This window comes from Haemaphysalis longicornis, unplaced genomic scaffold (assembly GCF_048455015.1).
Source record: "Haemaphysalis longicornis isolate Haplotype H1 unplaced genomic scaffold, Haemaphysalis longicornis Haplotype H1 scaffold_6, whole genome shotgun sequence".
Classification (NCBI taxonomy): domain Eukaryota; kingdom Metazoa; phylum Arthropoda; class Arachnida; order Ixodida; family Ixodidae; genus Haemaphysalis; species Haemaphysalis longicornis.
The window spans coordinates 150766645-150793476 of NW_027526407.1; the positions used below are offsets into that span (position 1 = coordinate 150766645).

The window sequence follows — 26832 nt, forward strand, 5'->3', positions numbered from 1 at the left end:
GAAAGCAAAGGGGAGGTTGTGGTAGGTCATTGAAACAGATAAAGAATTTGGAAAGAATGAAAGAAAGCGGAGAAAAAATGCCCGCCAGGTGGGATCCGATCCCACGACCTCCAGAATACCGGTCTGGTGCGATAACTACTACGCTACCGGCGGGGCGATTCCCCCCCCCCCCCGCTTTCTGGGGTATTTATGTCAATGTAATTTTTCCTGTGCTTGGTATTCTGGAGGTCGTGGGTTCGAATCCCACCTGGCGGGCATTTTTTCTGCGCCTTCTTTCTTTCTTTCCAAATTCTTTATCTGTTTCAATGAAGTACCACAACCTCCCCTTAGCTTTCCGAGGTTTTCTTGACTGCCAACCCTTATTTGTGTGTCCTAAATGTGTGCATATATATATATATATATCTTGAGAGGACAAGGTTCACCGGAGAGGCCGATGTTCGGGGCGACCGTTTATTCGGAGGCTGGAGCAGGGAATGCCCGATTACACACATCATGATGATGAGTATTCACAGAGATGAGGACGAAGTGCTAGAGTACGTTCGCTAATGATGATGATAATGTACAGATGAAGAGGAAGCACCGATGGCAGTCCGATGATCCCCTACCAAGACCGACTGTGCCAACCGGTGTCGGTAGATTGCCCAAGGATGGTCACACTTCCCCCCCCCCCTTGCGGAGTCGGCCGCCTGGCCGCGAGTCATTCTGGAGCCCGGCGTCTGAAGGGCTTGAGGCGAGATACATGGACTATTTCGACGCCACGGCGACGACGGTCTGTTACGGGGCCTATCGGTGCTATCCGGTAATTAACTGGAGAAGTCTCTTCGAGGACGACGTAAGGGCCGAGATAACGCTGAAGGAACTTCTCACAAAGACCTGGCTTCCGTTCGGGGGTCCATAGGAGCACTTCATCACCAGGGTGAAAACGAACGGAGTAATGTGTCGAGTCGTATCTTGTCTTCCTGACTTGCTGATGAGCTTCAGTGTGCAAGCGTGCTTGTTCTCGGCAATATGCGAGCCGTGAAATGTACTGCCATTGGTTGGTGCGTCAGAGGAAACAGGGGCGGAGAAGAAAGTTGACTGGAAGGTATAGGAAGGTGAGCGGCCGAAGACGAGAAAGAACGGAGAGTAGCAAGTAGTACGCTGACGTGTAGTGTTATAAGCAAAGGTGACGAAGGGGAGGATAATGTCCCAGTTTCGATGGTCGGGGCTTATATACATAGAGATCATGTCAGAAAGAGTTCGGTGGAAACGTTCGGTTAAGCCGTTTGTCTGGGGATGGTAGCCGGAAGTAGTCTTGTGCACGATGTTGGAGGCACGCAGGAGGTCCTCAACAATGGTCGCCAGGAAGGTGCGCCCGCGGTCGCTAAGAAGTATGCCTGGTGCACCATGGCGCAAAATGATGTGACGTAGAATGAATTCGGCGACTTCTGCGGCTGTCCCGGAAAGTACAGGTGCAGTTTCAGCGTATCTTGTCAAGTGATCGACCGCCGTCACTATCCACCGGTGACCGGAAGCAATGGCCGCAAAGTTACGCACAGAGCGACGGAAGTAACAAGCCAAGCCGAGGAAGCTCCGTAGAGCTTTTAAGTGAAGCGGACGAGGGAAATCGACTACAGCCGCGATCTTGCCAGGACCAGGTTCTATGCCCTCTTTGCTGACCACGTGGCCCAATACCCAAATAGTCTTACTCGCAAAGCAGCATTTCTTTGCATTAAGCTGGAGCCCAGCGCCGGCAAGGCACGCTAATACTTCTTCCAGACGCTTGAGGTGCTCGGAGAACGTGGACGAGAAGATGACAATATCGTCAAGGTAGCAGAAGCACGTTTTCAATTTTAGGCCACGGAGAACTGTATCCATCATCCGTTCAAACGTGGCCGGAGCATTGCACAGCCCGAACGGCATCACGTTGAACTCGTAGAGGCCGTCAGGCGTAGCGAATGCCGTCTTCTCTTTATCCGACTCACGCAGCAGAATTTGCCAGTAACCGGACCGTAGGTCCAGACTGGAAAAATACTCAGCGCCTTGAAGGCAGTCCAGAGCATCGTCAATGCGAGGCATCGGGTACACATCCTTCTGCGTGATCTTATTTAGCGCCCTGTAATCAACGCAGAAGCGCACTGAGCCATCCTTCTCCACCAAGACGACAGGTGAAGACCACGGGCTTGCCGAGGGGCGTATGATTTTGCGCTTGAGCATGTCGGCCACATTGTCGTCAATTATTTTTCTTTCTGATGGTGAGACACGGTATGGACGACGGCGAACTATGTCGGAGCCATCAGTTTCGATGCAGTGTTCTGTGGTAGAAGTCTGCGAAAGAGAGGGGGAGCACGAGTCGAAGGAAGCTTGGTATTTAGAGAGCACGTCTAGAAGAGACTTTTTTTGGGATGGAGTGAGATCGGGGCTGATGACGGCACCAAGAAGAGGTGTGGGGGAGGCAGAAACCGAATTGGGTGGACACTGTGGAGTTACGGCAGGTGGGAGAACGGCGGCAATTTGGTCATTAACTGATCCAATCGTGCAACCCTTAAACAGCAGAATTGGTTCTGGTGTCGTATTCTGAACAGTAATGAGTGCAGTACCTTGCGTAAATCGGACAAGAACCGCAGCGACTGTAATACCGCGCGATAGCAAACGAGCAGAGGGCACCATAAGGACATCTCCCCCAGTAATGGCTCCAGCGGAAATCGGCAAGATGTGCTCGCAGCTAGCAGGTATAACACAATCTGCTGTCAAAGTCACTGACTCCGTTGAAGCGGAAACAATGAAGTTTTCTGTATCCGAGATGTCGATGGCGGGTTGACGACATGAAATGATAGCAGACTTCGAAGAGAGAAAGTCCCAGCCCAATATCAGCTTGTGGGAACAAGGAGAGAGCACAGCACACAAGATGTGGTAAGTAACTCCGGCGATCGTAACCCTAACTGTACAGTATCCCGAAGGTGTAAGTGCAGTCTCATTAGCACCGCGCAAAGATGGCCCTACGTATGGAGTCCTCACTTTTCGTAAACGTGTACACAAATCGGCATGGATAATCGAAATGCTTGCTCCCGTATCAATCAAAGCTTGTACACGAATCCACTCAACCGATACCGATAACATATTAGCTGGATGACCTGGGGGAATTTCAATTTTTGAAACTGGTGCAGTTTTCCCCCAAAAAACTTCAGGGCCTAGTTTCCCGCCAATTGGTTAATCTCATGAGAGATAGGGCGAATAGGAGACGACGTGCGGCGATACGGTGATAGAGATCGGCGGCGCACCTCTCGGGAATCGTGATGAAAGGCTGGTTGGCCAGGTGGAGACGACGAGCGTCGCATAGGAGGCGTATAGGACCGTGGACGGTAACCGGAACCAAAACGGAAGTCATCCCGTTCGTTGACAGCGTAGCCGCGTCTTTCGTCTTGCTGGCGTCGCCTGCAGAAACGATAGATGTGACCAGGGATTCCACAATAGTAGCATGTTCGCCGGCGAGTGCGGAGGTCCTGGCGGGGGTGTCGCCACGTCGGCTGGAAGGTCTGCGGGCGGGAGACCGCAGGAACAGCTGCCACAAACCCAGGGTGAGGCTGAGCAGCGACAGGCGCCAACGGCAAGGGCGTTCGGCTTACGACTTCGCAATACGACGGGTTGGCTGCCGCTGTCGGTAGAGGGGACGCCGAAAGGCAGGACATAGACGCCAGCTCCTCTTGAACTATTTCACGAAGCCCAGGTGCAGGAGCGCTGCGACGAACGCTGGCACTGCATAGTGACGGTTGGTTGCCGAGCTCTTCACAAATTATGGCACGAATCATCGTACGTACCTCATCATTGGCGAGATAGGCAGGTGCCAGCGAGTCATTGTGTAGGCGGATGGTTGTTAAAGCTCGTCCAATCGTTGACACGTCGCGACCACATCGGCTACCGTCGCTGGGTTCTGCACAGCAAGGGCTGAAAATGCAAACTGGCCGATCCCCTTCATAATGTGACGCACCCGATCTGCCTCTGGCATATCCCCGTTGAACCGACGGCACAGCGCAAGAACGTCCTCTATATACGACGTGTACATCTCTTGGGCATGTTGCACGCGATCGTCCAGCTGTTTCTTCGCGGCGTCAGAACGAGCAGCGGATGAGCCAAATTTCTGGCGTATCTGCCCGGTGAAATCGGGCCAGTCAGCGATTCGGTACTCGTTGTTGAAGAACCACGTCTTGGCTGCTTTGTCGAGGGACCACGAGACGTTCTGCAGCTTAGAGCGGTCGTCCCACCTGTTAAAGGCGCTGACTCGTTCGTAGCTATCGAGCCACTCCTGAATATCTTCGCCACGAAGGCCAGCGAACGATGGCGGGTCGTAATGATACACTGCGGCGGTGCCGGGTTGGCGGCAGTGTTGGCCGATTCTCGCTGGGCCAGGCAACCGGCGACAGGAACGCAGCTCCAGGAGTGGGACCGAAGAGCTACGAAGCGGGACCGAAACGCACCCTCCACCACTTGAGAGGACAAGGTTCACTGGAGAGGCCGATGTTCGGGGCGACCGTTTATTCGGAGGCTCGAGCAGGGAACGCCCGATTACACACACCATGATGATGAGTATTCACAGAGATGAGGACGAAGTGCTAAAGCACGTTCGCTAATGATGATGATAATGTACAGATGAAGAGGAAGCACCGATGGCAGTCCGATGATCCCCCACCAAGACCGACTGTGCCAACCGTTGCCGGTAGATTGCCCAAGGATGCTCACACTTCCCCCCCCCCCCCTTGCGGAGTCGGCCGCCTGGCCGCGAGTCATTCTGGAGTCCGGCGTCTGAAGGGCTTGAGGCGAGATACATCGACTATTTCGACGCCACGGCGACGACGGTGTGTTACGGGGCCTATCGGTGCTATCCGGTAATTAACTGGAGAAGTCTCTTCGAGGACGACGTAAGGGCCGAGGAAACGCTGAAGGAACTTCTCACAAAGACCTGGCTTCCGTTCGGTGGTCCATAGGAGCATTTCATCACCAGGGTGAAAACGAACGGAGGAATGTGTCGAGTCGTAACTTGTCTTCCTGACTTGCTGATGAGCTTCAGTGTGCAAGCGTGCTTGTTCTCGGCAATATGCGAGCCGTGAAATGTACTGCTCATGGGTTGGTGCGTCAGAGGAAACAGGGGCGGAGAAGAAAGTTGACTCGAAGGTATAGGAAGGTGAGCGGCCGAAGACGAGAAAGAGCGGAGAGTAGCCAGTAGTACGCTGACGTGCAGTGTTATAAGCAAATGTCACGAAGGGGAGGATAATGTCCCAGTTGCGATGGTCGGGGCTTATATACATAGAGATCATGTCAGAAAGAGTTCGGTGGAAACGTTCGGTTAAGCCGTTTGTGTGGGGATGGTAGCCGGAAGTAGTTTTGTGCACGATGTTGGAGGCACGCAGGAGCTCCTCAACAATGGTCGCCAGGAAGGTGCGCCCGCGGTCGCTAAGAAGTATGCCTGGTGCACCATGGCGCAAAATGATGTGATGTAGAATGAATTTGGCGACTTCTGCGGCTGTCCCGGAAAGTACAGGTGCAGTTTCAGCGTATCTTGTCAAGTGATCGACCGCCGTCACTATCCACCGGTGACCGGAAGCAATGGCCGCAAAGTTACGCTCAAAGCGACGGAAGTAACAAGCCAAGCCGAGGAAGCTCTGTAGATCTTTTAAGTGAAGCGGACGAGGGAAATCGACTACAGCCGCGATCTTGCCAGGACCAGGTTCTATGCCCTCTTTGCTGACCACGTGGCCCAATAGCCTAATAGTCTTACTCGCAAAGCAGCATTTCTTTGCATTAAGCTGGAGCCCAGCGCGGGCAAGGCACGCTAATACTTCTTCCAGAGGCTTGAGGTGCTCGGAGAACGTGGACGAGAAGATGACAATATCGTCAAGGTAGCAGAAGCACGTTTTCCATTTTAGGCCACGGAGAACTGTATCCATCATCCGTTCAAACGTGGCCGGAGCATTGCACAGCCCGAACGGCAGCACGTTGAACTCGTAGAGGCCGTCAGGCGTAGCGAATGCCGCCTTCTCTTTGTCCGACTCACGCAGCGGAGTTTGCCAGTAACCGGACCGTAGGTCCAGACTGGAAAAATACTCAGCGCCTTGAAGGCAGTCCAGAGCATCGTCAATGCGAGGCATCGGGTACACATCCTTCCGCGTGATCTTATTTAGCGCCCTGTAATCAACGCAGAAGCGCACTGAGCCATCCTTCTTCTCCACCAAGACGACAGGTGAAGACCACGGGCTTGCCGAGGGGCGTATGATTTTGCGCTTGAGCATGTCGGCCACATTGTCGTCAATTATTTTTCTTTCTGATCGTGAGACACGGTATGGACGACGGCGAACTATGTCGGAGCCATCAGTTTCGATGCAGTGCTCTGTGGTAGAAGTCTGCGAAAGAGAGGGGAGCATGAGTCGAAGGAAGCTTGGTATTTAGAGAGCACGTCTAGAAGAGACTTTTTTTGGGATGGAGTGAGATCGGGGCTGATGACGGCACCAAGAAGAGGTGTGGGGGACGCAGAAACCGAATTGGGTGGACACTGTGGAGTTACGGCAGGTGGGAGAACGGCGGCAATTTGGTCATTAACTGATCCAATCGTGCAACCCTTAAACAGCAGAATTGGTTCTGGTGTCGTATTCTGAACAGTAATGAGTGCAGTACCTTGCGTAAATCGGACAAGACCCGCAGCGACTGTAATACCGCGCGATAGCAAACGAGCAGAGGGCACCACAAGGACATCTCCCCCAGTAATGGCTCCAGCGGAAATCGGCAAGATGTGCTCGCAGCTAGCACGTATAACACAATCTGCTGTCAAAGTCACTGACTCCGTTGAAGCGGAAACAATGAAGTCTTCTGTATCGGAGATGTCGATGGCGGGTTGACGACATGAAATGATAGCAGACGTCGAAGAGAGAAAGTCCCAGCCCAATATCAGCTTGTGGGAACAAGGAGAGAGCACAGCACACAAGATGTGGTAAGTAACTCCGGCGATCATAACCTAACTGTACAGTATCCCGAAGGTGTAAGTGCAGTCTCATTAGCCACGCGCAAAGATGGCCCTACGTAGGGAGTCCTCACTTTTCGTAAACGTGTACACAAATCGGCATGGATAATCGAAATGCTTGCTCCCGTATCAATCAAAGCTAGTACACGAATCCCCTCAACCGATACCGATAACATATTAGCTGGATGACCTGGGGGAATTTCAATTTTTGAAACTGGTGCAGTTTTCCCCCCAAAAAACTGCAGGGCCTAGTTTCCCGCCAATTGGTTAGTCTCATGAGAGACAGGGCGAAGAGGAGACGATGTGCGGCGATACGGTGACGGAGATCGGCGGCGCACCTCTCGGGAATCCTGATGAAAGGCTGGTTGGCCAGGTGGAGACGACGAGCGTCGCATAGGAGGCGTATAGGACCGTGGACGGTAACCGGAACCAAAACGGAAGTCATCCCGTTCGTTGACAGCGTAGCCGCGTCTTTCGTCTTGCTGGCGTCGCCTGCAGAAACGATAGATGTGACCAGGGATTCCACAATAGTAGCATGTTGGCCGGCGAGTGCGGAGGTCCTGGCGGGGGTGTCGCCACTTCGGCTGGAAGGTCTGCGGGCGGGAGACCGCAGGAACAGCTGCCACAAACCCAGGGTGAGGCTGAGCAGCGACAGGCGCCAACGGCAAGGGCGTTCGGCTTACGACTTCGCAATACGACGGGTTGGCTGCCGCTGTCGGTAGAGGGGACGCCGAAAAGCAGGACATAGACGCCAGCTCCTCTTGAACTATTTCACGAAGCCCAGGTGCAGGAGCGCTGCGACGAACGCTGGCACTGCATAGTGACGGTTGGTTGCCGAGCTCTTCACGAATTATGGCACGAATCATCGTACGTACCTCATCATTGGCGAGATAGGCAGGTGCCAGCGAGTCATTGTGTAGGCGGATGGTTGTTGGAGCTCGTCCAATTGTTGACACGTCGCGACCACATCGGCTACCGTCGCTGGGTTCTGCACAGCAAGGGCTGAAAATGCAAACTGGTCGATCCCCTTCATAATGTGACGCACCCGATCTGCCTCTGGCATATCCCCGTTGAACCGACGGCACAGCGCAAGAACGTCCTCTATATACGACGTATATACCTCTTGGGCATGTTGCACGCGATCGTCCAGCTGTTTCTTCGCGGCGTCAGAACGAGCAGCGGATGAGCCAAATTTCTCGCGTATCTGCCCGGTGAAATCGGGCCAGTCAGCGATTCGGTACTCGTTGTTGAAGAACCACGTCTTGGCTGCTTTTTCGAGGGACCACGAGACGTTCTGCAGCTTAGAGCGGTCGTCCCACCTGTTAAAGGCGCTGACTCATTCGTAGCTATCGAGCCACTCCTCAATATCTTCGCCACGAAGGCCAGCGAACGATGGCGGGTCGCGCTGGCGGGTCGTAATGATACACTGCGGCGGCGCCGGGTTGGCGGAAGTGTTGGCCGATTCTCGCGTCATGGGCATGGCTGGGCCAGGCAACCGGTGACCGGAACGCAGCTCCAGGAGTGGGACCGAGGAGCTACGAAGCGGGACCGAAACGCACCCTCCACCACTTGAGAGGACAAGGTTCACCGGAGAGGCCGATGTTCGGGGCGACCGTTTATTCGGAGGCTCGAGCAGGGAACGCCCGATTACACACACCATGATGATGAGTATTCACAGAGATGAGGACGAAGTGCTAGAGCACGTTCGCTAATGATGATGATAATGTACAGATGAAGAGGAAGCACCGATGGCAGTCCGATGATCCCCCACCAAGACCGGCTGTGCCAACCGGTGCCGGTAGATTGCCCAAGGGTGCTCACAATATATATATATATATATATATATATATATATATATATATATATATATATATATATATATATATATATATATATATATATATATATATATATATATAGGCAAGGCATCTGCACACTTCTTAGCATGAAGTGGTCGCGATAACTAATAGAAGCCTTCCTGGCCTTCCTGACACATTTCGCGTTACTGAAAGCATTCTTTGGTTGTTTTTGAAGCTTTAAGTAATTTCCTATAGATGTGCCACCTTACGATCATATAGGAGGCAATTTCATGGCCACGGTGCCTGAATTTTCCACGTGGGGGGGTAACCAATGCTTCTTGATAACAAATATTACCGTTGGTTGATACGGTTGCGTAGCAAGGGAGGAGGTAAAAAAAAGTCATGCCACATGGGTTATAATAAGAAACGCGAGCTCCGCAAAAGACACGAGAAAAACACAAACGTCCAAGACATGCAGAGTCGAGCGTCGGCACATCAGAAGCAGCGGCGTTTGCTCTTTACCCATCTATGTCACAAAGCTTTCCATTCCAAAATTTCTCTGATTGAGATTTGTTGATCAAGCTAGAAGTGTCAAGTTAGTGGTGACAAAGCCTCACACGTTTCCTGTCAATTAGTATTTTCTCGTGTGGCAGAGGAAAGTAAGAGCAAATGAGCGTTTTTCGCTGGTAATGTTGGATAAGATGACCCAGCCTGGACCTGTGCCGTTAAGAAAGCACTAACAAAACTAGTACAAAGGCATATTCATGGTGATACCACTTGCATACTATTTTTCGCAGCGCTAATAATGCAAAAAAAATCTGCGTAATATTAGGCACTCAAAGTAAACGTTGGTAAATAACGCGTTTGGTCGAAAAATGAACACTACCACCCGCGCCAAAGTAAGCTGTTGAAAGCGTCGTGGTGAAGTGGTTGAATTATTTCATACAATACGCGGTTCCTAAAATTGAATCAAAATCGCATGTGCGATGCCCGGCCACTAAGAAAGAGGGAGCATGTATGACCTAGAATCGATAGCAGCGGAAGTTTTTCCTGCCGAAAGACGTGCTTGCCAGGACAGCCCGATGGCGCGTCTACCTCATTGTAGGCCAGCAGCTTTTTCAGCGTGCTGCCTATTTCATAATCATCTCGCCTCTGGGGGCGAGTGGTTACTTTTTTCAAAGAAAGTATCTTGTAGTTTATAAGCCGGGCATATTTGTCGCGCTTTTGAAGTAGTAGTTATTATTGCTTGCTGGATGAATATTAGGCTTCCGTTGAGCAAGTAGCGGTAGGGTTCATAAGGTAACGAATAGGAGACACGGTACAAAAGCCAGCAATTTTTGCTTGAGTAGCAATCATGAAAGCCCATAGGCTTTCATGATTGGGCCCACACGAAGCCCATTCGCGCAAATTACAAAGTCGAATCAAGTTGGAGAGCCTACCCTACAGGCCCACTCGGCAGTGCTCCGTTCGACACAGTGACGTTCACACGGACGTCACGTGCCGTGCCTGTGCATAATTTTCCGCTCCGCCTCCTGCTTTGGAACTTCCGTTCGGAAGTACACATACTTTTCAGTGTTTTTTTCTTGTCAGCGCTTCCGGACGGCCGAAGACTCGGTGGTGGATCGTCTGTTTATTCAAAGGAAACCTCAGATGCGGGCACAGTCTGAATCGAACTGTGGCTAATCGTTGTGGAGCCATTGTATCAGTGTTGCTGCCCAGCTTATAATTTATTAAAGTGAAGCTTAGCATCTCACTGATGATGTCCGCACTCGCAAACTCATTGCAGAAAAGACGAATTTCTCTGACGATGATGGTTAGGGTGAGAAAAGTGGAGAAAAATTAAAACGCTTCTTAGCGAAGCTTGGCGACAGCTCCGTTATTCCCCCCCGGCAAAAGGTTGATGTGCAGGACAGGGGCGAAGTGCAACAGGCGTGCGATGGCCCGAACGTCGACAGAAGTTCGGCCTGTTCTCCCGTTTTAAGTGATGATTTGTTTCTTGCCTGCAATAACAGGAATTTTAGCACGCACTTGCAAGGAACTAGCATTGTAAAATATTAGGTAGGTTGATGATTACCTGGGCGATTTATATTGTGCCGGTGTAGAGTTTCTCTCCCATGCTACACATGTTCGTAATGTTTTTCGCGAATGCTTTGCACCTCTTGAAGTGACCTTCGAGATGCAAGAGTGTGATTTGATAAGGTTTCATAACCTGAAGATTTATTTTTCTGATTCTCATAGTTGCTTTTGTTATGAGCCACGGAATTAAAACCCCTACTTTCCTTGTCGTCTGTGCAATAAAAGCTTGTAAAGAGAGGATTAATTAAGTCATCATTCAGTAGTGCCTTGCTAAAGTCCTGTGCACATCGCTCTGAAGAGGCGTTCCGACAACCGTGCACCCACCTTCTAACAACGGGTTACCCCTTGCATCTTACGACTTCAGTCGCAAGAGCTATGCTCAAAGCAGTACGCAATAAACATTCAAAAGGCAAACTGGTGGACACACAAGAAAAATGATTTAAAAAGTGTGGCTTTGGTGCCGTATGTTCACGCGATTGCGCACAACCTAAAGAAGGCGGGGAAGCGCGCAGGCGTGAATGTTGTTTTCTCGGCACCGGAGAAACTTATTCGCTTGTGTTCAAAAGTTAGCCCCAAGGATAAGAAACGAAGAGATTGCGGCGCCAAACACCAAAATCAGTTTTTATGCGTGCAGGGAGGAAATGGCATATTCATTGCCTTTGAATTTTAGAAGAAAATACGGCTTATAGAACATCACAATGCTCGTGGTGACCGGACATCTTGCATTTCGCTGCAAGCAGTATGGGAGCGAATCGCGGTACGACAATTGCAGTGTGATAGGCAATGGTCGTCACAGGCTCGCCCGAAAAATCTCTGAGGCCTTCGAAACCCACCGGCTGAGCGACAACTGTATTAGCACTCCTTCCTTAATCTTATACCAAAAACTAAAATTTCTGGCAAACCGTCAGAGACGAGAATACATCCTTCCACTGCACGTGTTTTGTTTAAGATTATTTGTTTGTATTTTGTACATATGTTCACCATTTAAACATTCCCCTTCAGTTGTTAGTCAGCGTTGTCTCCGCGTCCCTGCGTCTGTCCTGTTATAATGCGCTGTGCTTCCAGAATGCCAAAGTACCTACTAGCCCATCAATTCATACTCGTCCATTCCAAAACTAGCTGTGTTTTACGTGGCATTTGTCGGTTATTTTCAGATTTTCGAAGGATACATTCCCGAAAGCCAAGACTTTGACAGTGAGCAAGAGAGATTGACTTACCTAGAAGACATCGTGAAGGGGGCTGGCTTGATTGCCAACACTTGCCAGTTGCTCTACACGCCGCTAACGTACGAAAATTGGGAAGAATGCATCGGTAAGTTCTTTCCGTCTTCAATTCTATTGAAGACGGAAGATTGAAGGCGCAGACAACTGAAACGAGCTGTTATTTTCAGAAATTTGCTAGCTTTATATTCCCTTTCAAAATGTTTGATTCAATTTACACATCTGGTTAGCTAGGGTATAAAATGTTTGGTTTAGATATGCTTGTGCAAGACGTCTTGCTGCACGCATCCACTAAAAGAAATATTTCAGGTTTGAAGAACGTCGCAATGGGGCCTATAAATTCCTATTGTGCTTAGAATATGTATATTTTTTCTTCAAATAGAGGCTTTGTGGGAGTTAACAGTGGGCGTTGAAAGGATAATTGGGTTACAGTGGGGCGATACTAAGGGGCAAATTGAATTGAATTGAATTGAATGGCTTATTTCGGCAATAAAAAGAGGTTGCCCTGGGTATATGGCAAAAAGCGACATTTAAAGTCGCCTGACCAGGCCCCTAGCCCCAGGCAGCAGAAACACACAAACAGCAGTTTGTTACAAAAACACAGTCAGCTTACAAATTGTGATTCAAGCCTCATACAATTTTATATACAACTATGGAAAAACATCAGGCAAACCCCGCACAGTTTCTATCCATTTCTGCGGTTTGCACAGTGTTCACAATCCAAATTTGTAAGCATAAATGTGCGTAATAAAATAACTCTTGTTACATACCGCGAAATACTGTTTTTTACAGTGATTACAGCACAAAAACACTCTTACGCAAAACGCACGCAGACAATAACAGGAAAAAAAAAACAACAAAAGAGGAGACGGAAGAGCATGACGTAACTGCTCGAGTAGAAGGCGCTTCACTTTCTTTAGGAAGGCTAGCAGAGAAGAGCAGCTTTGCACCACACCAAGTAAAGAAGGATACATATTTAAACGATTTGGTATGCGTCAATGAAGCAAAACAAAGTGTACTATTGGGCGAAGCAGTTGCACGCCGTAGCCTGCCCTAGACCAAATTTTTTAAAAATACAGTGGGCCTGACACTCTAATGCGGATCAGAATTAGTACATAATAATGGAATATTTCTGGGTTTGATTTCAAGTTCAGAAGGACTATTTTGGCTGGGCGTTGATTATACATGTCCTGATTATCCAATATGTAGCTACATTTAAAATAGGAAGAGGCACGTTGTAGACGTGATAAGTTGTGAATGAATTGTAAACCACGTTTGTGCATTAAATAGAGAACATGAATGTTTGATTTTGATGTAAACAATATTGTAGCCTTGAGTGAACAGCGCAGTGGTGAATATGGCGTTTTATGTTCTCAGGCAACAGCATACGAAGCTTGTTAAGGGTGCCAATTATTTGGGCTACACTGAGGTTTACATAATTTACATGATAGGTCTAACGAAGAGCTTTGTGGAAATACACGCCAAGGGACCTACATTGCGAAACTTGTTGTAACACTTCTGTTTCGAACGATATGGCATTAAGACGTTGGACCAGTATATTTATAGCAGAAAAGATACTATACTTAGTTTTTTCTGTATTTAAAAGCAGCTGATTAGCACTTAACCACTGTGATAAATTTTCGAGGTAGGTTTATCATCGCGTACGAGGACTGTTAAATCATTTAAGGAGAAAAAGACATTTGTGTCGTCAGCGTATAACACTATTTCAGGGGTCTCAAGAATGGTAACAATAGCAGTAATATAAAGAAGAAATATTACCAGTCCTAATATAGACCCTTGTGGGACACCAAAAGCGAGTTGCCCAGCAGCTGATAATACGTTATTATATACAGCAAACTGTACTCTATTTGAGAGATGACTCTGGAATAGCCTATACGCCGTGCCCCGCATTCCGTAATATGGGAGCGTTCTAAAAGAATATGACGCTTGATTGAATCAAAAGGTTTTTTTAAAATCAACAAAAATACAACTTGTGCAGAGGCGGTTTTCTTAGTTAGAAACAATTATCTCCTTAATGTAGAGCAAAGCTGATTTCGTTGATTTCCTCTTTTGAAAACCATATTGTTTTGAAGATAACAGTTGATATTTTGAAGGTGAATTCCTATTAGTTAAAAGCCAATAGCTAAAAAAAAGAAAAATTAAAAAATATTGAACACCTTGGTGCGCACACGATGTCGAGGGTGGTCGTTTTGTTGAGAGTTCATCTCTTGCGGGGAGGCTGTTTACTAGTTTGCGTCCCGGAAAAATGGAAAGATCATTTGTGGAACTTGTTGCAACTTGCTCATTTGGGACACAGGTCACGGGAAACTATTCATTCATTCATTCATTCATTCATTCATTCATTCATTCATTCATTCATTATTCGTTCGTTTCATCGTTCGTTGGTTCATTCATTCATTTATTCATTCATTCGTTCATTCATTCACTCATTCATTCATTCGTTCATTTCTTCATTCATTCATTCATTCATTCATTCATTCATTCATTATTCGTTCGTTTCATCGTTCGTTGGTTCATTCATTCATTTATTCATTCATTCGTTCATTCGTTCATTCATTCACTCATTCATTCATTCGTTCATTTCTTCATTCATTCATTCATTCATTCATTCATTGATTCATTCATTCGTTAATTCGTCCACTCGTTTCTTCGTTCGTTGGTTCATTCATTCATTCATGTCCTCGCTAGTTCGTTCCTTCATACTGTCAGCTCTGTTTGTGCTTTTACCGGAACCTAAACAAAAACAATAATAAACAATGAATACAACCGAGTTACAAGACTTGAATCCCAATGCTATATAACAGTAATTGCAACCAATAATTACCTACCAAAATTGCAGTACTTGCCGTCGAGGTTACGTGGTAGACAGGCAAAACATTCCATTTAGTTATCGCCGAAGGGATGATACTCAAGTTGAGTCAATTATGAGGGGGAAGTGGAGAGGAGCCTTTTTTGGGTCATTCATTGGAAACTCAAAGTTATCACTTGTGTTATATAATCCGTTGTAGTAACTTTAAACCGAAATTATCATCATTCGTATTCAATGTAAGATCAAGTGTCGGAAGATCAGTTAATTGGCATAACTGCATTGAGTATTGCATGCGACGATTTTTATGAAATATAAACCTGCCAGAAAGCCTGTGTATTGGTTCAAGTTTAGAGCAGCTAGTTGTGTGTGTGGATTCTGAACTATATTGACATGTTCAATAATTTCTCTCGCCAAAGTTCTATAGAAAATGCATTTTATTTTGGAGTTGCCTGGTTTCTTTTCATAATCAAATACCACACCGCTTCAAGCGATTGAGTGCACACTTTCTCTGAGTGGGTATTGCAGCGTAAGTCTGACGTAAATGTCAAACGAAGGTATTTGTGCGTTTGAACGTTTTCAAAACGTTCGCCAATAATGTACTAGGAGTAACTAAGGGTATGGTATTGCGTGGGATAGACATCCAGATTTTTTAGGGCTGATGGCCATTGTTTAACCGTTGCACAAAATTTCAATTATTTATTGATCCGAGATAAGTTCCGCTTGTTTTCTCGCCGCTTGAATGTTATTGTAAATGGCGCGTTGGCAAATACGCGTAATGGTATGGCGATGTTGGTAGGCAAAACACTCATAAAAATAGTACCATAACATGAGGTCTAGTATAGTACCATAACATGAGGTATTTAAGACACTACAAGTGAGCGCGCTGAGGAACAGCTTCCGATAAAGACGCACTAATCTTTGTAGTGGAAATAAGGCGTAAACCGTTTGAAACTTGTCGGGTTTTTAAAAGTGACTTATATTTTATGTAATAACTTCCGACGAAAAACTTTGTCAAGCGCCTTCGCAACATCTAGATACACCAAGTCAGTTTGGCGACTTGAATTTATGGTTTGAGAGAGGTGGTAAACTTTAGATAACTTCAGTACTCTAAGAAAGTTTCTTTGTGAAACCCTGCTAATGGTGGTATAACATCTTATGGGGATCTAGATATATAAATAAATGTTTTCCTAGTGTATGCCGCTTAGCGTAGCAAAGCGTAGCAGAAGCTAGCGAAACTAAGCAAAACCGGATAAAGCTGGGTCGATTCCCCGCTCCGCTGTTTCTCCAGCCTGCCACAATTTAACACAACACAACAGCTGCACGCCTCTTGAGCACCGCTATATCACTTCTTGAGCCAGTCGACCTCCTTTTATGCCGCGCTTCGAGGCTAGCTCTCGACGCTGCTGCAAGCTGGGCCCGCCTAAAGTTGAGCCCTGCTGGGAGGCTAGGCCGGGAGGCTAGGGCGTGCGCGCCGCTCGTTAATCACGCGCGCTGCTCTCGCCCTCTCCCACTTCGCCAGGAGACACCGCTTGTGTCTCTTTGCTTCAAATTTTAGATGCGACTGCATCTCATTCACTCGCTTTGTCCCTCCGTACGGCGTTGTTGTTGTCCGTCCACATCACTCCCCCATTCTCCTCGCCGCGCGAGCTGCGCTCTCCGCCGCTCACCCCCTCTCCTCTCCGATAGCGAACACTCTCTCACGAGAGGCATTGGATTGGATTCGATCGGCTTGGCTTGGCTTGTATTTGGATTGGATTGGATTAAAGTGGATTGTGTTGGATTGTGTTCCGTCATAGCCGCGCCACGTTGCGTCATAGCGGCGGTCGTTCCAGCACCGGCGTTCCGATTTCGGGCACGTGCATAGACTTGATCTTCGCTGCAAATTGCACGGTGGTCCCGTTAATTCACCATCCACTACCCGTACACTTCAGCGACCACAAGGCCGTCATCGTTATCGTTACGCCGCGTGTTAAATAAGGAATACATCGTACGCGTTCCTCACGTTTCACGCAATTAGAGAATCAACCCAACGGAAACACCAAGTGAACCCCCAAGATGCGTCGCATCTCCACAGGGTTCCCCTCGTGGGAAGGTGGGGTAATTTTTTTTTCTCGCCCTACTGGACCAACAATGGACAAAAAAAGTTGTTGAAGCTGTAAAACTGCTTATTAATATTCCAGCTGTCCGGCAGATGCTTTCGGTTTCATTGATAAAATTGTAGCGCCAAAATTTTTCAGGGTCATCCGTGAGGAATTTGTTACGCGTAGTAATATAAGATCTGCCGTTGAGATTCCTAACCAGTTGTATTACTTGTTTATTTAGGTGTTTGAATCCATTCCTTACATCGTGAGGTGGGGTTTTCGGAACCAAATTTTCGTTGCCTTTTCAGTTTCCATTCGTAATGTATAATTTGCCTTGTAATACAAGGAGTTTTTTGCGGATAATGTTGCGGCGTTTGGGCAAGAAATATTTAATGCATTGTTGAACCACGTCAAAAAACTGTTCCGCAATAGGTGTTTACTAGGTTCAGCTTGGTCAAGTAGTCCGGACTCGGGATTACTTACAATTCGAAGGAAGCTGAGTTGTTTTATACAAGACTTCCTATACGCAAACGATTTGTTGCGTTTAGGTTTTACATTGAGATTCCATTATGAGACAAATACACTTTGTTTTTTTGTAGCGTCACGTGGGGCGTTTGTAGTATTACGAACGGCTTTTGTATTTACGGATCTACGTTTATGAACCTGTTATTCATATGAGGTTGCAATACTTTAAGGTAAAAAAGGTCGTTGGACCACTGCTACAACTACCGGCAGAAACTCTGCCTTAATATTCATTGTATGCCACAAGTCTCTGCCAAAGGCATTGAAACTCGGGCGACGTGGTTGTTTCAGATTATATGTTCTCTATACCCACTACTCCATACCGACTACCTTTCTGCTTCTAGAAATTCTGTCGGCTCTCAAGCCGCTTTATGATTATTTTGGTATCACTATTTTCTGTCCCTAAGGAAACGAAATAGGTTTTGTTTTCGTGGTACATAAATTCTAGACGTTAATTTTGGTCTAAGTGAACAACGCAGACTGTTATTTGCTAAATGTTAAAGTGAGTCTTCTTTAGGTTACCTAAAAAACTGGTGTCCTCGATGCAAATCTGAAAGCATGTTCAAAACTGATATGAATTAGCTATCGATATTGGTCTTTAATAATATTGTTCCAAGATAACTGCCTTGTAGAACGGCTGGTAACGCCTTATGATGAGTTGGGGAGATTCAACCGGGACAGTTTTGGTACTCCTGATTATTTATGATAAATTGTACCTCGAAGTTTATCCTAGCTTTTGAGACGGAAGACTGCAAAAACCGCAGTGCCGTAATCATTGAAGTAATAGTAGAATTCTAATTCCGGTTCATCGCTCCCAGTTGAAGATTTAAAGTTTCCTTTAATATTTTAGCTCAAGGAAATTGAAAATTATGTATTTTTACCTTCAAAGCCGTTTACGCGAGTGCTAATCTAAAAAAATCATGTTTTTTTTCAGACCTGCAGGTTTCAATGAACCCTGCAGCCTCTTTTATAGGGCCGGTGGATCGGGATATCCTGCGAAATGACGTGGCCAAAGAAGTGGCGTCGTGGATAAGCGGAAAAAACCCTCCACCACTGCGGTTAGTTTATCTTGTACACGCAAGAAAAGATGAGGAATAAAAACGGCCTTTCGTTCGAATTGGCAAAGTTGTTTTTGATGCAATCCAATCGTTTGCAAGATGGGTGATCACAATTTTTTCAGGGACTAAACGGAGAGCATTCGGAACACAAGAAATTCGACAGACCTGTGGAGTGTTTGTGTGATAAGTGAAATGTACGTTTTCTTAGTGTTCAAGCGTTTGGCTTCCGTCTGCCATTATTGTAGTTCCGCAACTAATTCCCGCTTGAAACGTTCAGCTTTAGCATCGCATTTATAACTTTTTGTCCGTGTGCTATTTCGGGAGTTGTAAAAATGCAAGGCTTTTCTTCATCGTCTCGGTATCGGTAGTTGTTGCGATTTTGCGTGCGGCGAGGGCCTAGTTGTTTGTTATGGTGTTGTATTGCGTTGCTTCACTTGGAAATGATATTCCGAGGATGATCGCGCTGCGACTTGCCGTTGTCACACGCAAATCCAAAGTGAGGTGCAGGGGAACATGCGCTGATTTCAACGTGACGGGTTCCTTCAGGCCTTAGTCAAATGTACATCGGTGAATTGACCGTGATCGTCTCACGACGACTGCGTGGCTTTCCTATTCTTTTTGTCTGATGTGCAAAAACAGTGAGCGGGTTTGCCGACGCGTAAGCCCACCAAGTTTTCCAAAGCGATGGGTACAGGCCGCCTGATTACAGCAGGCCATGTAACGCCGAGGTAGGCTTCGCTCATAAAAATGTTTTACCCTGTAATAACAGAAAAGGTGTCAATTTAATGTGATTAAGGCGTGTGAAGGTTTTGCAAACATCGTGTCCCAAAGCCGGTACTTGTTCTTCTGGTTTTACACACTATTGTGAGTGGCAACATGGGTGGCAATAGGTGGAACACCTTGCGTTTTGGATTTTGGAGGTCGATATATGAAGGCCATGGCGTGTCAATCGATACTGACTATGCTATTACAACTTTCTGCAATACCGAAGATACCGTGCGTAGGCGGATATTCGTAAAATTTGTGCCAAAATTAGTGCAGAAAAGTTGGAGCTTGGCAAATATCCCACCAACCATCTAAAAATATTTACCTTTTTATAAAAAGCTTAAGCATACCGCCTCTAAGGTAACGAAAGTATGTACATTTTTCTCTAATCTGTTCTTGATGTTTTTGCTTATGTGACAGTTGAGATGCTCTGAAAGCGTTGAGTCTATGCAGCCGTGCACCAATCTTTAGAGGCTTATATCGGACACCTTAAAACTTCGTCGTCGCAGCCAGACACCCTCGTTTCCAAAAGCACAATTTTGAATTTTCAATTTTTTCTGATTTTTTGCCATCAAAAGCAGTCACATTAACGACAATAGTGGGAAAACGAAAAAATAGGCGAACACAAGGCACCCCACCTAAACATTGAATCAATTGGGTTACAGTTTGGCGAGAGGTTTGTGAAGAAAAACTACATATTATCTACAAGACAATGTATCCGTGGAATAGGCAAAAAGAAAAAAAAATTGTGAGCCATTGCAGTGTCTAAATGTTGAGGACCATAAAAGCTGAATTTGTTCGCAATATTTAACAAAGGTATGACCTCGGGGAGGCGATATATTTTCCTTTGCTAAAGGAGTTGAGGTCGTTCAACGTTCATCGCTGTAACTACGTACGCGGGCCATACTGCTGTGAATACTTGCAGCGACGACAGTGCCAACGATGCGGAGCCTTTGCGTGTGCCCGGGTGGGAGAGGTAAAGGGGTTAACCCTGCCGACGCTCAATCTGCAGGAGCCGCCTGAAGCAATTAGGAACGGAAACATAAACAACAAAGCAACCAATAAACAAGCAAGCAAGCTAGCGAACAAACGCTCCAAACACATGCACGCATCGCGCTAAGGAACGCCTTCCGGCTCAACGACGTGGCCTCGGGATTTCACGTGCTCCAGCAGGGCCAGCGCAGCCACCTCGGACGATCCGAAGAAAACTAGTCGCGCACTGATTTGAGCGCGGACAAGCAGAATGCAGTGTTTTAGAGCACAAGCTCCTAAGCGCCCGCTCGTGGGCTTGGCGCCACCATCTTTCACTCTATCTCACACAGTTTTCATCTCAAAGGCTGAGCAGGCCATTAAACTTTGGAATGTAACAGAATACCGTCCAATCAGTGTCTCAAATGTCGACAATAAGATATTAAGGAAGGTCTTAGCGGCTCGGCTGCAGATGGTAGTGAAAGAAATAGTCGGGCCACACCAAACATGTGGTCTTAAGGGTCGTTCTATTACGACCAACACCCACGTAGCCTGCAGCATCCTAGAATGCTTTGACAGCCTTGAACAAGAAGTAATAATGGTACAAATAGACTTAGAAAAAGCGTTTGACCAGCTCTCCCGTTAACTGCTATTGATGATTCTTGAGCACACAAACGTAGGAAAAATGATTACGGATGATGTACGCGTGGCCTACAGAGACTGTAGTACAAGTTTGGCGATCAATAGGTTGGTAGGCGCTCCAGTTCAGGTCAGTTGTTCTGTACGCCAGGGGTGCCCGTGGTCTTTGCTGCTGATCTGTATGTTTATTGAACCATTTTGTGCAAACATCTTTAAAAATAGGAAAATCAGCGGGTTTTTATTACAATCCTGTGAAGTTTGTGTGATCGCATATGGAGACGACATTGCTTTCTTTTTCCAAGACATGAGTACCATCAAAGAATGTATAAGCTTCTGCCTGTACACTAGTAGTTGCGTCAATTGGAATAAGTGTGTTGGTTTCTGGCACGGCAGCTTGTTATTGAAGCCGCGTAAATTAGAAGGTATCAGGTATTCAGCAGGTATCAGCTGGGTAGATACGCGCCAGTGAAGTAGTTAGGCGCACCCCCTCGAAAACTATCGTGACAGTGACCCATTGTGGCGCAGGAAAGCCACCGAAATCCGTGATAAAGCGGATAAGTGGGGAAGTAAGGAGTTGTCCGTGTTTGCGCGGGCGACTGTTTGTAATCTGTTTTTATGTAAAACATGTAGTACGTGATCCAGGTTTGGCATTGTTTGCGTGCCAATGTGCAAAGATTGCACAGGGTGTTTGATGTTTTACAGCAAAGCTTTTTACCTCTACCCCGCAAGGGTTCTTTCGCAACCGTTGGTGTCAACATAAAACTCCCGGCAACAAATAAAAGAATTTACTGCCACCGGCAGGAATCGAACCTGGAACTAATAGAGTAACGAAGCCAGAGCCCGTTGTCTTACCGATTTAGCTGCGAGCCCACGCGAACACGGGGAAGGAAGGTGGTGCACTTACAAAGCACATCTACGGGTTTACTCCCTGAATTCTCGCTGAGTGCCATTTTATTGCGTCACGCGACCTCTCGCGCCGCTCTGCGCTCCGCCCACGGCACGTCTAGCGGCCCTGTGCGCACCTTGCGGCTCTGCTAGAAGTTTCAACAACTAAAGGAAGCTCGCACCAACGCATGGCATCTCACTTCTAGTACGCCAATGTGCCAAAGACTGTGGCCTCAAGAAGTTCACGTAAAAAATCACAGCTCCTTGTCGCCCGCCCTCCCGCCAAACGACACATCAAGCAATACATTCAAATACTCCTTGACGGTCAGGCTATCAGTCCTAGCCCCAGCATCAACATCCTGGGCCTCTAGGCCAATGCCAAGACAGACGTATCCTTGCAGCGCATCGAACACAGCATCGATAACATAATACACATGATCAGGCGGGTTGCCACCAAGAAGCGAGGCTTCAAGGAATCCGTTATGTCGTCCGATAAGGACGACATAACGATGCTTTATATATAGGGTTATAAAGGCGGTTGAGCAGGCCATTGGTCTTCCGCTGAGTTCGTCCACAGAGCGGCTGCTTAGCGCGTGGTTCCAGAAAACTGTGGAAGAGTGGATACAGGGCCATCTTTCTAACCAGGAGCTCCTAATAAGCTGAACTAAGGTTGGTCGCCGCTTTGTTCACCAGATTGGCTGGGCAGCACATAATGTCTCTCCGCTTGATGTACCCCCGGACTCTTGTCGACAAGAACTAAATATACTCCCTTTGCTTAGAAATATGAACGCCTTCCACGACGAGGGTCGGCAACAAGGACGGGCTCAAGCGCTCAACACCACCCTCAGTGGGGATCATGCAGTTATCTACACAGACGCCTCCCAACATCGAGGGCCACAGTACGCCATCATCGTGGCTACCTCCAGAACCAACAACCTTGCGTGCGCCTCACTCAAGACCGAAGTTATGAATGCAACAGAAGAGGCAGCCTTCTCCTGGGCTTCCACTCAACCAGGGGTTCGGAAAGGTAGCCACCCATTCTCAATAAACCTACCGGAACCAGCAGTCGGGTTGGGTGTCCCGACGTGCCCTACGTGTGCTAAAAACCCACTCCCCAAACGGTTCGATTCAGCTCATCTGGACACCCGCTCACGCTTCAGTGGAGGGTAACTAATACGCCCACCAACAAGCCTGCGCTTTTACCCCCCGACTATGGAGCTGCACGATGACAGTCATCCGCTTGTCTCGTTCAGGAACATAACCCAGCATTATCGCCTTCACAAACAGACCATACTTTCGCCTTACCCTGACCTTTCCATAAAACAACAAACTACCCAACGGCTATTACAATCCGGGTCCTTCTAACACCCGACGCGTCTTCACTTAATGCACCCGAATCACTACGACGCTGAATGTAAATTTTGTTCAGAAGTAGGAACACTCCGCCACATAATCGGGGTGTGCGCCTTTAGTCCTGAGCACCCTCCTCTCTTTCCTTCGACTACGCGACAAGAGCAATGGGAGATGCTGCTGTGCAGCACCTCTCTGTCTGCCCAGCTTCAGCTGGTGGAGAGACCACAGGTGGCGCGGACTGCATATGGGCTCCAGTGAAGAAGGAACCAGACCGCTGGGCAGCACTTTGGGCTGTTCAGAAATCTGAATGAAAGTATTCCCTCATCGTCCTCCTTCTCCTTTGTCTCTGCCGCCGATCTCGTCACCTCCGCCCGCGTAGAAAGAATTGTTGAAGTGAGATCGTCTAACACGGGGTTTGACTTTCCTTATTTTATAAAAAAAAGAGTTTCCTTTCGTGTGCTACACCACTACAACTCAACCAACCACCGTTCTTGTATCATGCATTGATTTAACCTTACCAAGATTTTCTCTTTGAAGTAATAAACGGTGTGGTTAAGCGTATTTTACTTCTATCTGGTTCACTATTTGTAAAGTGATGTGAGTGAATTAATGTGACCTCGCACAGATAATCGTTTTCGGTGCCGTTTACAGCTTTGCTTTCCAACCGCATTACCAGGGTGGCTTGGCGCAATTTTTATTTGGTGTTCCGCTTAGGAGCGCACAATAAGAAGCAACCTATTTAGACGAGTGCGCTGTGGGGACCTTTCTGTTGCGCATCTTTTTCTACGCCCGGTAGTTACGTCTTTCTTTTTTTTGCGTGATGTGCAGTACCCTCTTTTACGCACTGTGCGTCAAGTGCGCCTGGGTAGAGTTTTTCCCGAATTGGTTTTTACTTCTTGTGTTTGTGGCAGTGGCATTCATGGCTATCTACGTGAGGTTTTACTTGGGGCAGGATTTTTATTTTCATGGTGTTCTATCGAGTATCCGGCCAGCGTGCAAAGAAAACAAGCTGTATAGAGACCTTCTTGACACGACTTTGTTGATTCCTTTGTACAGATCCCTATACCATGCAGGGCAGGACAAGATGTATGTCAGCGTGTGAGAAAAATGACCATCCCGCGTTATGGAAAGTCGTTCTTCTTTAAATTACACGCGGGAGTACTACCTGTTAAAATTTGGATGAGTCAGAAAGGTTTGTTAGTTCCCTGACTGCTTGGTTTGTCAAAAGACAGAAACAGTAGAGCACGCATTCATACAGTGTTGGGACGGGGTGTTCCTGTGGGACGTTTTGCAGAGAACACTAAAAATGAATTTCACGTTGGATAGCCATGGAATCAGGTCCTTGGCCGTTGAAAACTGCGGCGGTGTCCCGAATGATCTCTTGATGTTGCTGGCCCTGCATAGTGTATGGAAATCTCGATTGGCAGTCCGCCATAATGGTGTAGATGTGAGACCGAGCAGAGTTGTTCTGCAAGAGTGTACGGGACATCTTAGACGCGTATAAAACCCAACCTTCTCAACCTTACATGCCAAATGTGTTGGAAAGCATGACATGGCTTCGGCCCTTTTACCAATCGCACGCTAGCAAGCGACGTGCTGGTGATTTTCACACTTTGTAATCGTTCTTTTATTCGTAATGTGTACACCAAAAACAGGCAATAAATAAAAGTCGTCAGCGGGCTTGTAGTACCCAAGCGAACCAAAAGCACATCGAAGACGGATGAGATAGAGCAAAGAAATAACCAAAAGATGAAAGTATGGTGAAAGGGTCAACGGGAGAGTGGCATGGCGGGGCGATACGAAACGTTCTCGGCAGTGGCAACGCGTTACGAGATATAACCAGAGTAGCGCGTACCGCCGTGCGTTCGACTGTGACTAGATCGCTTCCTGAGATGAAGGAAATGCTGCTGCTGGTGCTGCTCTAACACAATTAAAAGTTGGGCGAGTTGGTGATACATCTCGGGAAAAAGCGCGAAAAACCACTACACGTAGAAAAGAACACAGGACGGCGCGCCGTCCTGGTTCTTTTAAATGCAGAGCATTTTAGTAACTCACGATGTCACCCGCGTTGGCGTCCGTAGTCCGCATCACTACGTAGTCCGCACCCTACATTATATAAAGAAATAATACCTTCCGGCGCCAGGTTTCGATCCCACGACTCTGCGGGCGGAACGCAAGGTACACGGCACTTTACCGACTGCTCCACGGAGCCGACACAGAATGGAAGGTTACGCACGCGCCTGATATCCTTGACTCATTCAACCGTCGGCCACAGGTGCGCCCTCTCCCCCGCGTCCTCCTCGCCTTCTCTCCGCTCGCAACACCCTCTCTCGCCGCGTTCGGTTCGCGTTCATGTGGTGGCGCGATTTCGGCGCTATAACACTCTCTCGCGATTCGCGAAGGGCATTGGATTAGATTGGCTTGGATTGGATTTGGATTGGGTTGGATTAAAGTGGATTGTGTTGAATTGTGTTGCGTCATAGCCGCGCCACGTTGCGTCGTAGCCTCTCCACGTTGCGTAATAGCCGCGGCAGGGGGTTCACGGCACGTTTCACGTTTCACCATCGACTTCATCGACAATGTCTACGCTGGAAGACAACAATTACAACAACAACAACCAATACGTAATCCATAAGACTTGCAGGGACGCCCCCCGCGGAAATGCTCTGCATTTGATCGTGCCCCTCGCGAGGGGGATGTTTTGATTTTTTACGTGTAGTCGTTTTTCGCACTTTTTCCCAAGGCTGCTGCTCTAATCGAGCCACCCTAGTAGAGATTCAGCGCCGCTGACACCCGAATCAGTGCACAGCTGAAACAGCAGTTCTTCGCCTTGTAGATATTGCAACGCAGACATGGGAGCGGCTATTTAACTTGCGTATGGGTCTGCCAGTCATGCCCATAAAATCCTTGGTACGTCTGATGAAGTTACCGAGCTGTATTCCGCACAGTTGGGCAACAGCTTGCTAGTAGTGGTGGTGCCCTCCTCGCCTACTGTGCACACCGACGACGTAGTGCACTTCCTGCGCCTCGCACTTACCGCTGTAGGGGGATACATTCGGCTACAGTCATTGTCAAAATTTTCTGGGCCAAGCCCAAAAGGCGAGATCGCCAAAAATTCAATGTACAAGCTTACGTCACGAGCGAGGCTGCAACGTTTTATGCCCGAAACTAAAGAAAACATGATTTTTTTCTGTTATAAAATATTTTTTGGCAGATTTAAAGTTAAAGATTATTCTTTAATTTTTTGTTGTCGAGAAGGCCTATGATTTGCCTAAAAGTTTGACAAAGGCTGTACGCATTACATGAACAGGAACTTTCTAACACTTGTGTTGGAGAACATCCCGTTATTCTCTGTCGTAACACCTCCCACGACTCTCTCCGACTCAAAAATAATTGGAGAGACCTAATATTCTAGAAACTGGCATTAGGTGCAGCAAGTGGAACATTTACTGGTCCATTTCTCGGACCACAACCCCTCCTTATTGATGATAAACATCTGGGAAAGGAGTGTTTCTTAAAAAAAGAGTAATATCTGCATGATAAAAGGCCTTGGTGACCATACATCAGTGTCTGTTTGAAATTCTTCCCCCGTACATATTTTTCGCAGTCAAAGCAGCTTAACAGCGGCGATCAACTGCGGCTTTCGG

General features: G+C 47.4%; 1 protein-coding gene and 1 long non-coding RNA gene across 2 annotated transcripts in view; one reads left to right on the plus strand and one right to left on the minus strand.

Moving 5' to 3' along the window:
• Nucleotides 1-12144, minus strand: part of LOC144141204 (uncharacterized) — a 90454-nt gene extending 78310 nt beyond the window's left edge. Inside the window, exon 1 of the long non-coding RNA XR_013316472.1 lies at nucleotides 12081-12144. This is a non-coding gene — a long non-coding RNA (uncharacterized LOC144141204). The remainder of the gene's footprint in view (nucleotides 1-12080) is intronic.
• LOC144141203 (juvenile hormone acid O-methyltransferase-like) overlaps nucleotides 1-18647 on the plus strand; it is an 86495-nt gene extending 67848 nt beyond the window's left edge. Inside the window, exons 3-4 of the mRNA XM_077672768.1 lie at nucleotides 12018-12174; nucleotides 18451-18647. Coding sequence (XP_077528894.1) covers nucleotides 12018-12174; nucleotides 18451-18614 — 321 coding nt within the window. The 3' untranslated portion in view covers nucleotides 18615-18647. The remainder of the gene's footprint in view (nucleotides 1-12017; nucleotides 12175-18450) is intronic.
• The last annotated feature ends 8185 nt before the right edge of the window (nucleotides 18648-26832 follow it).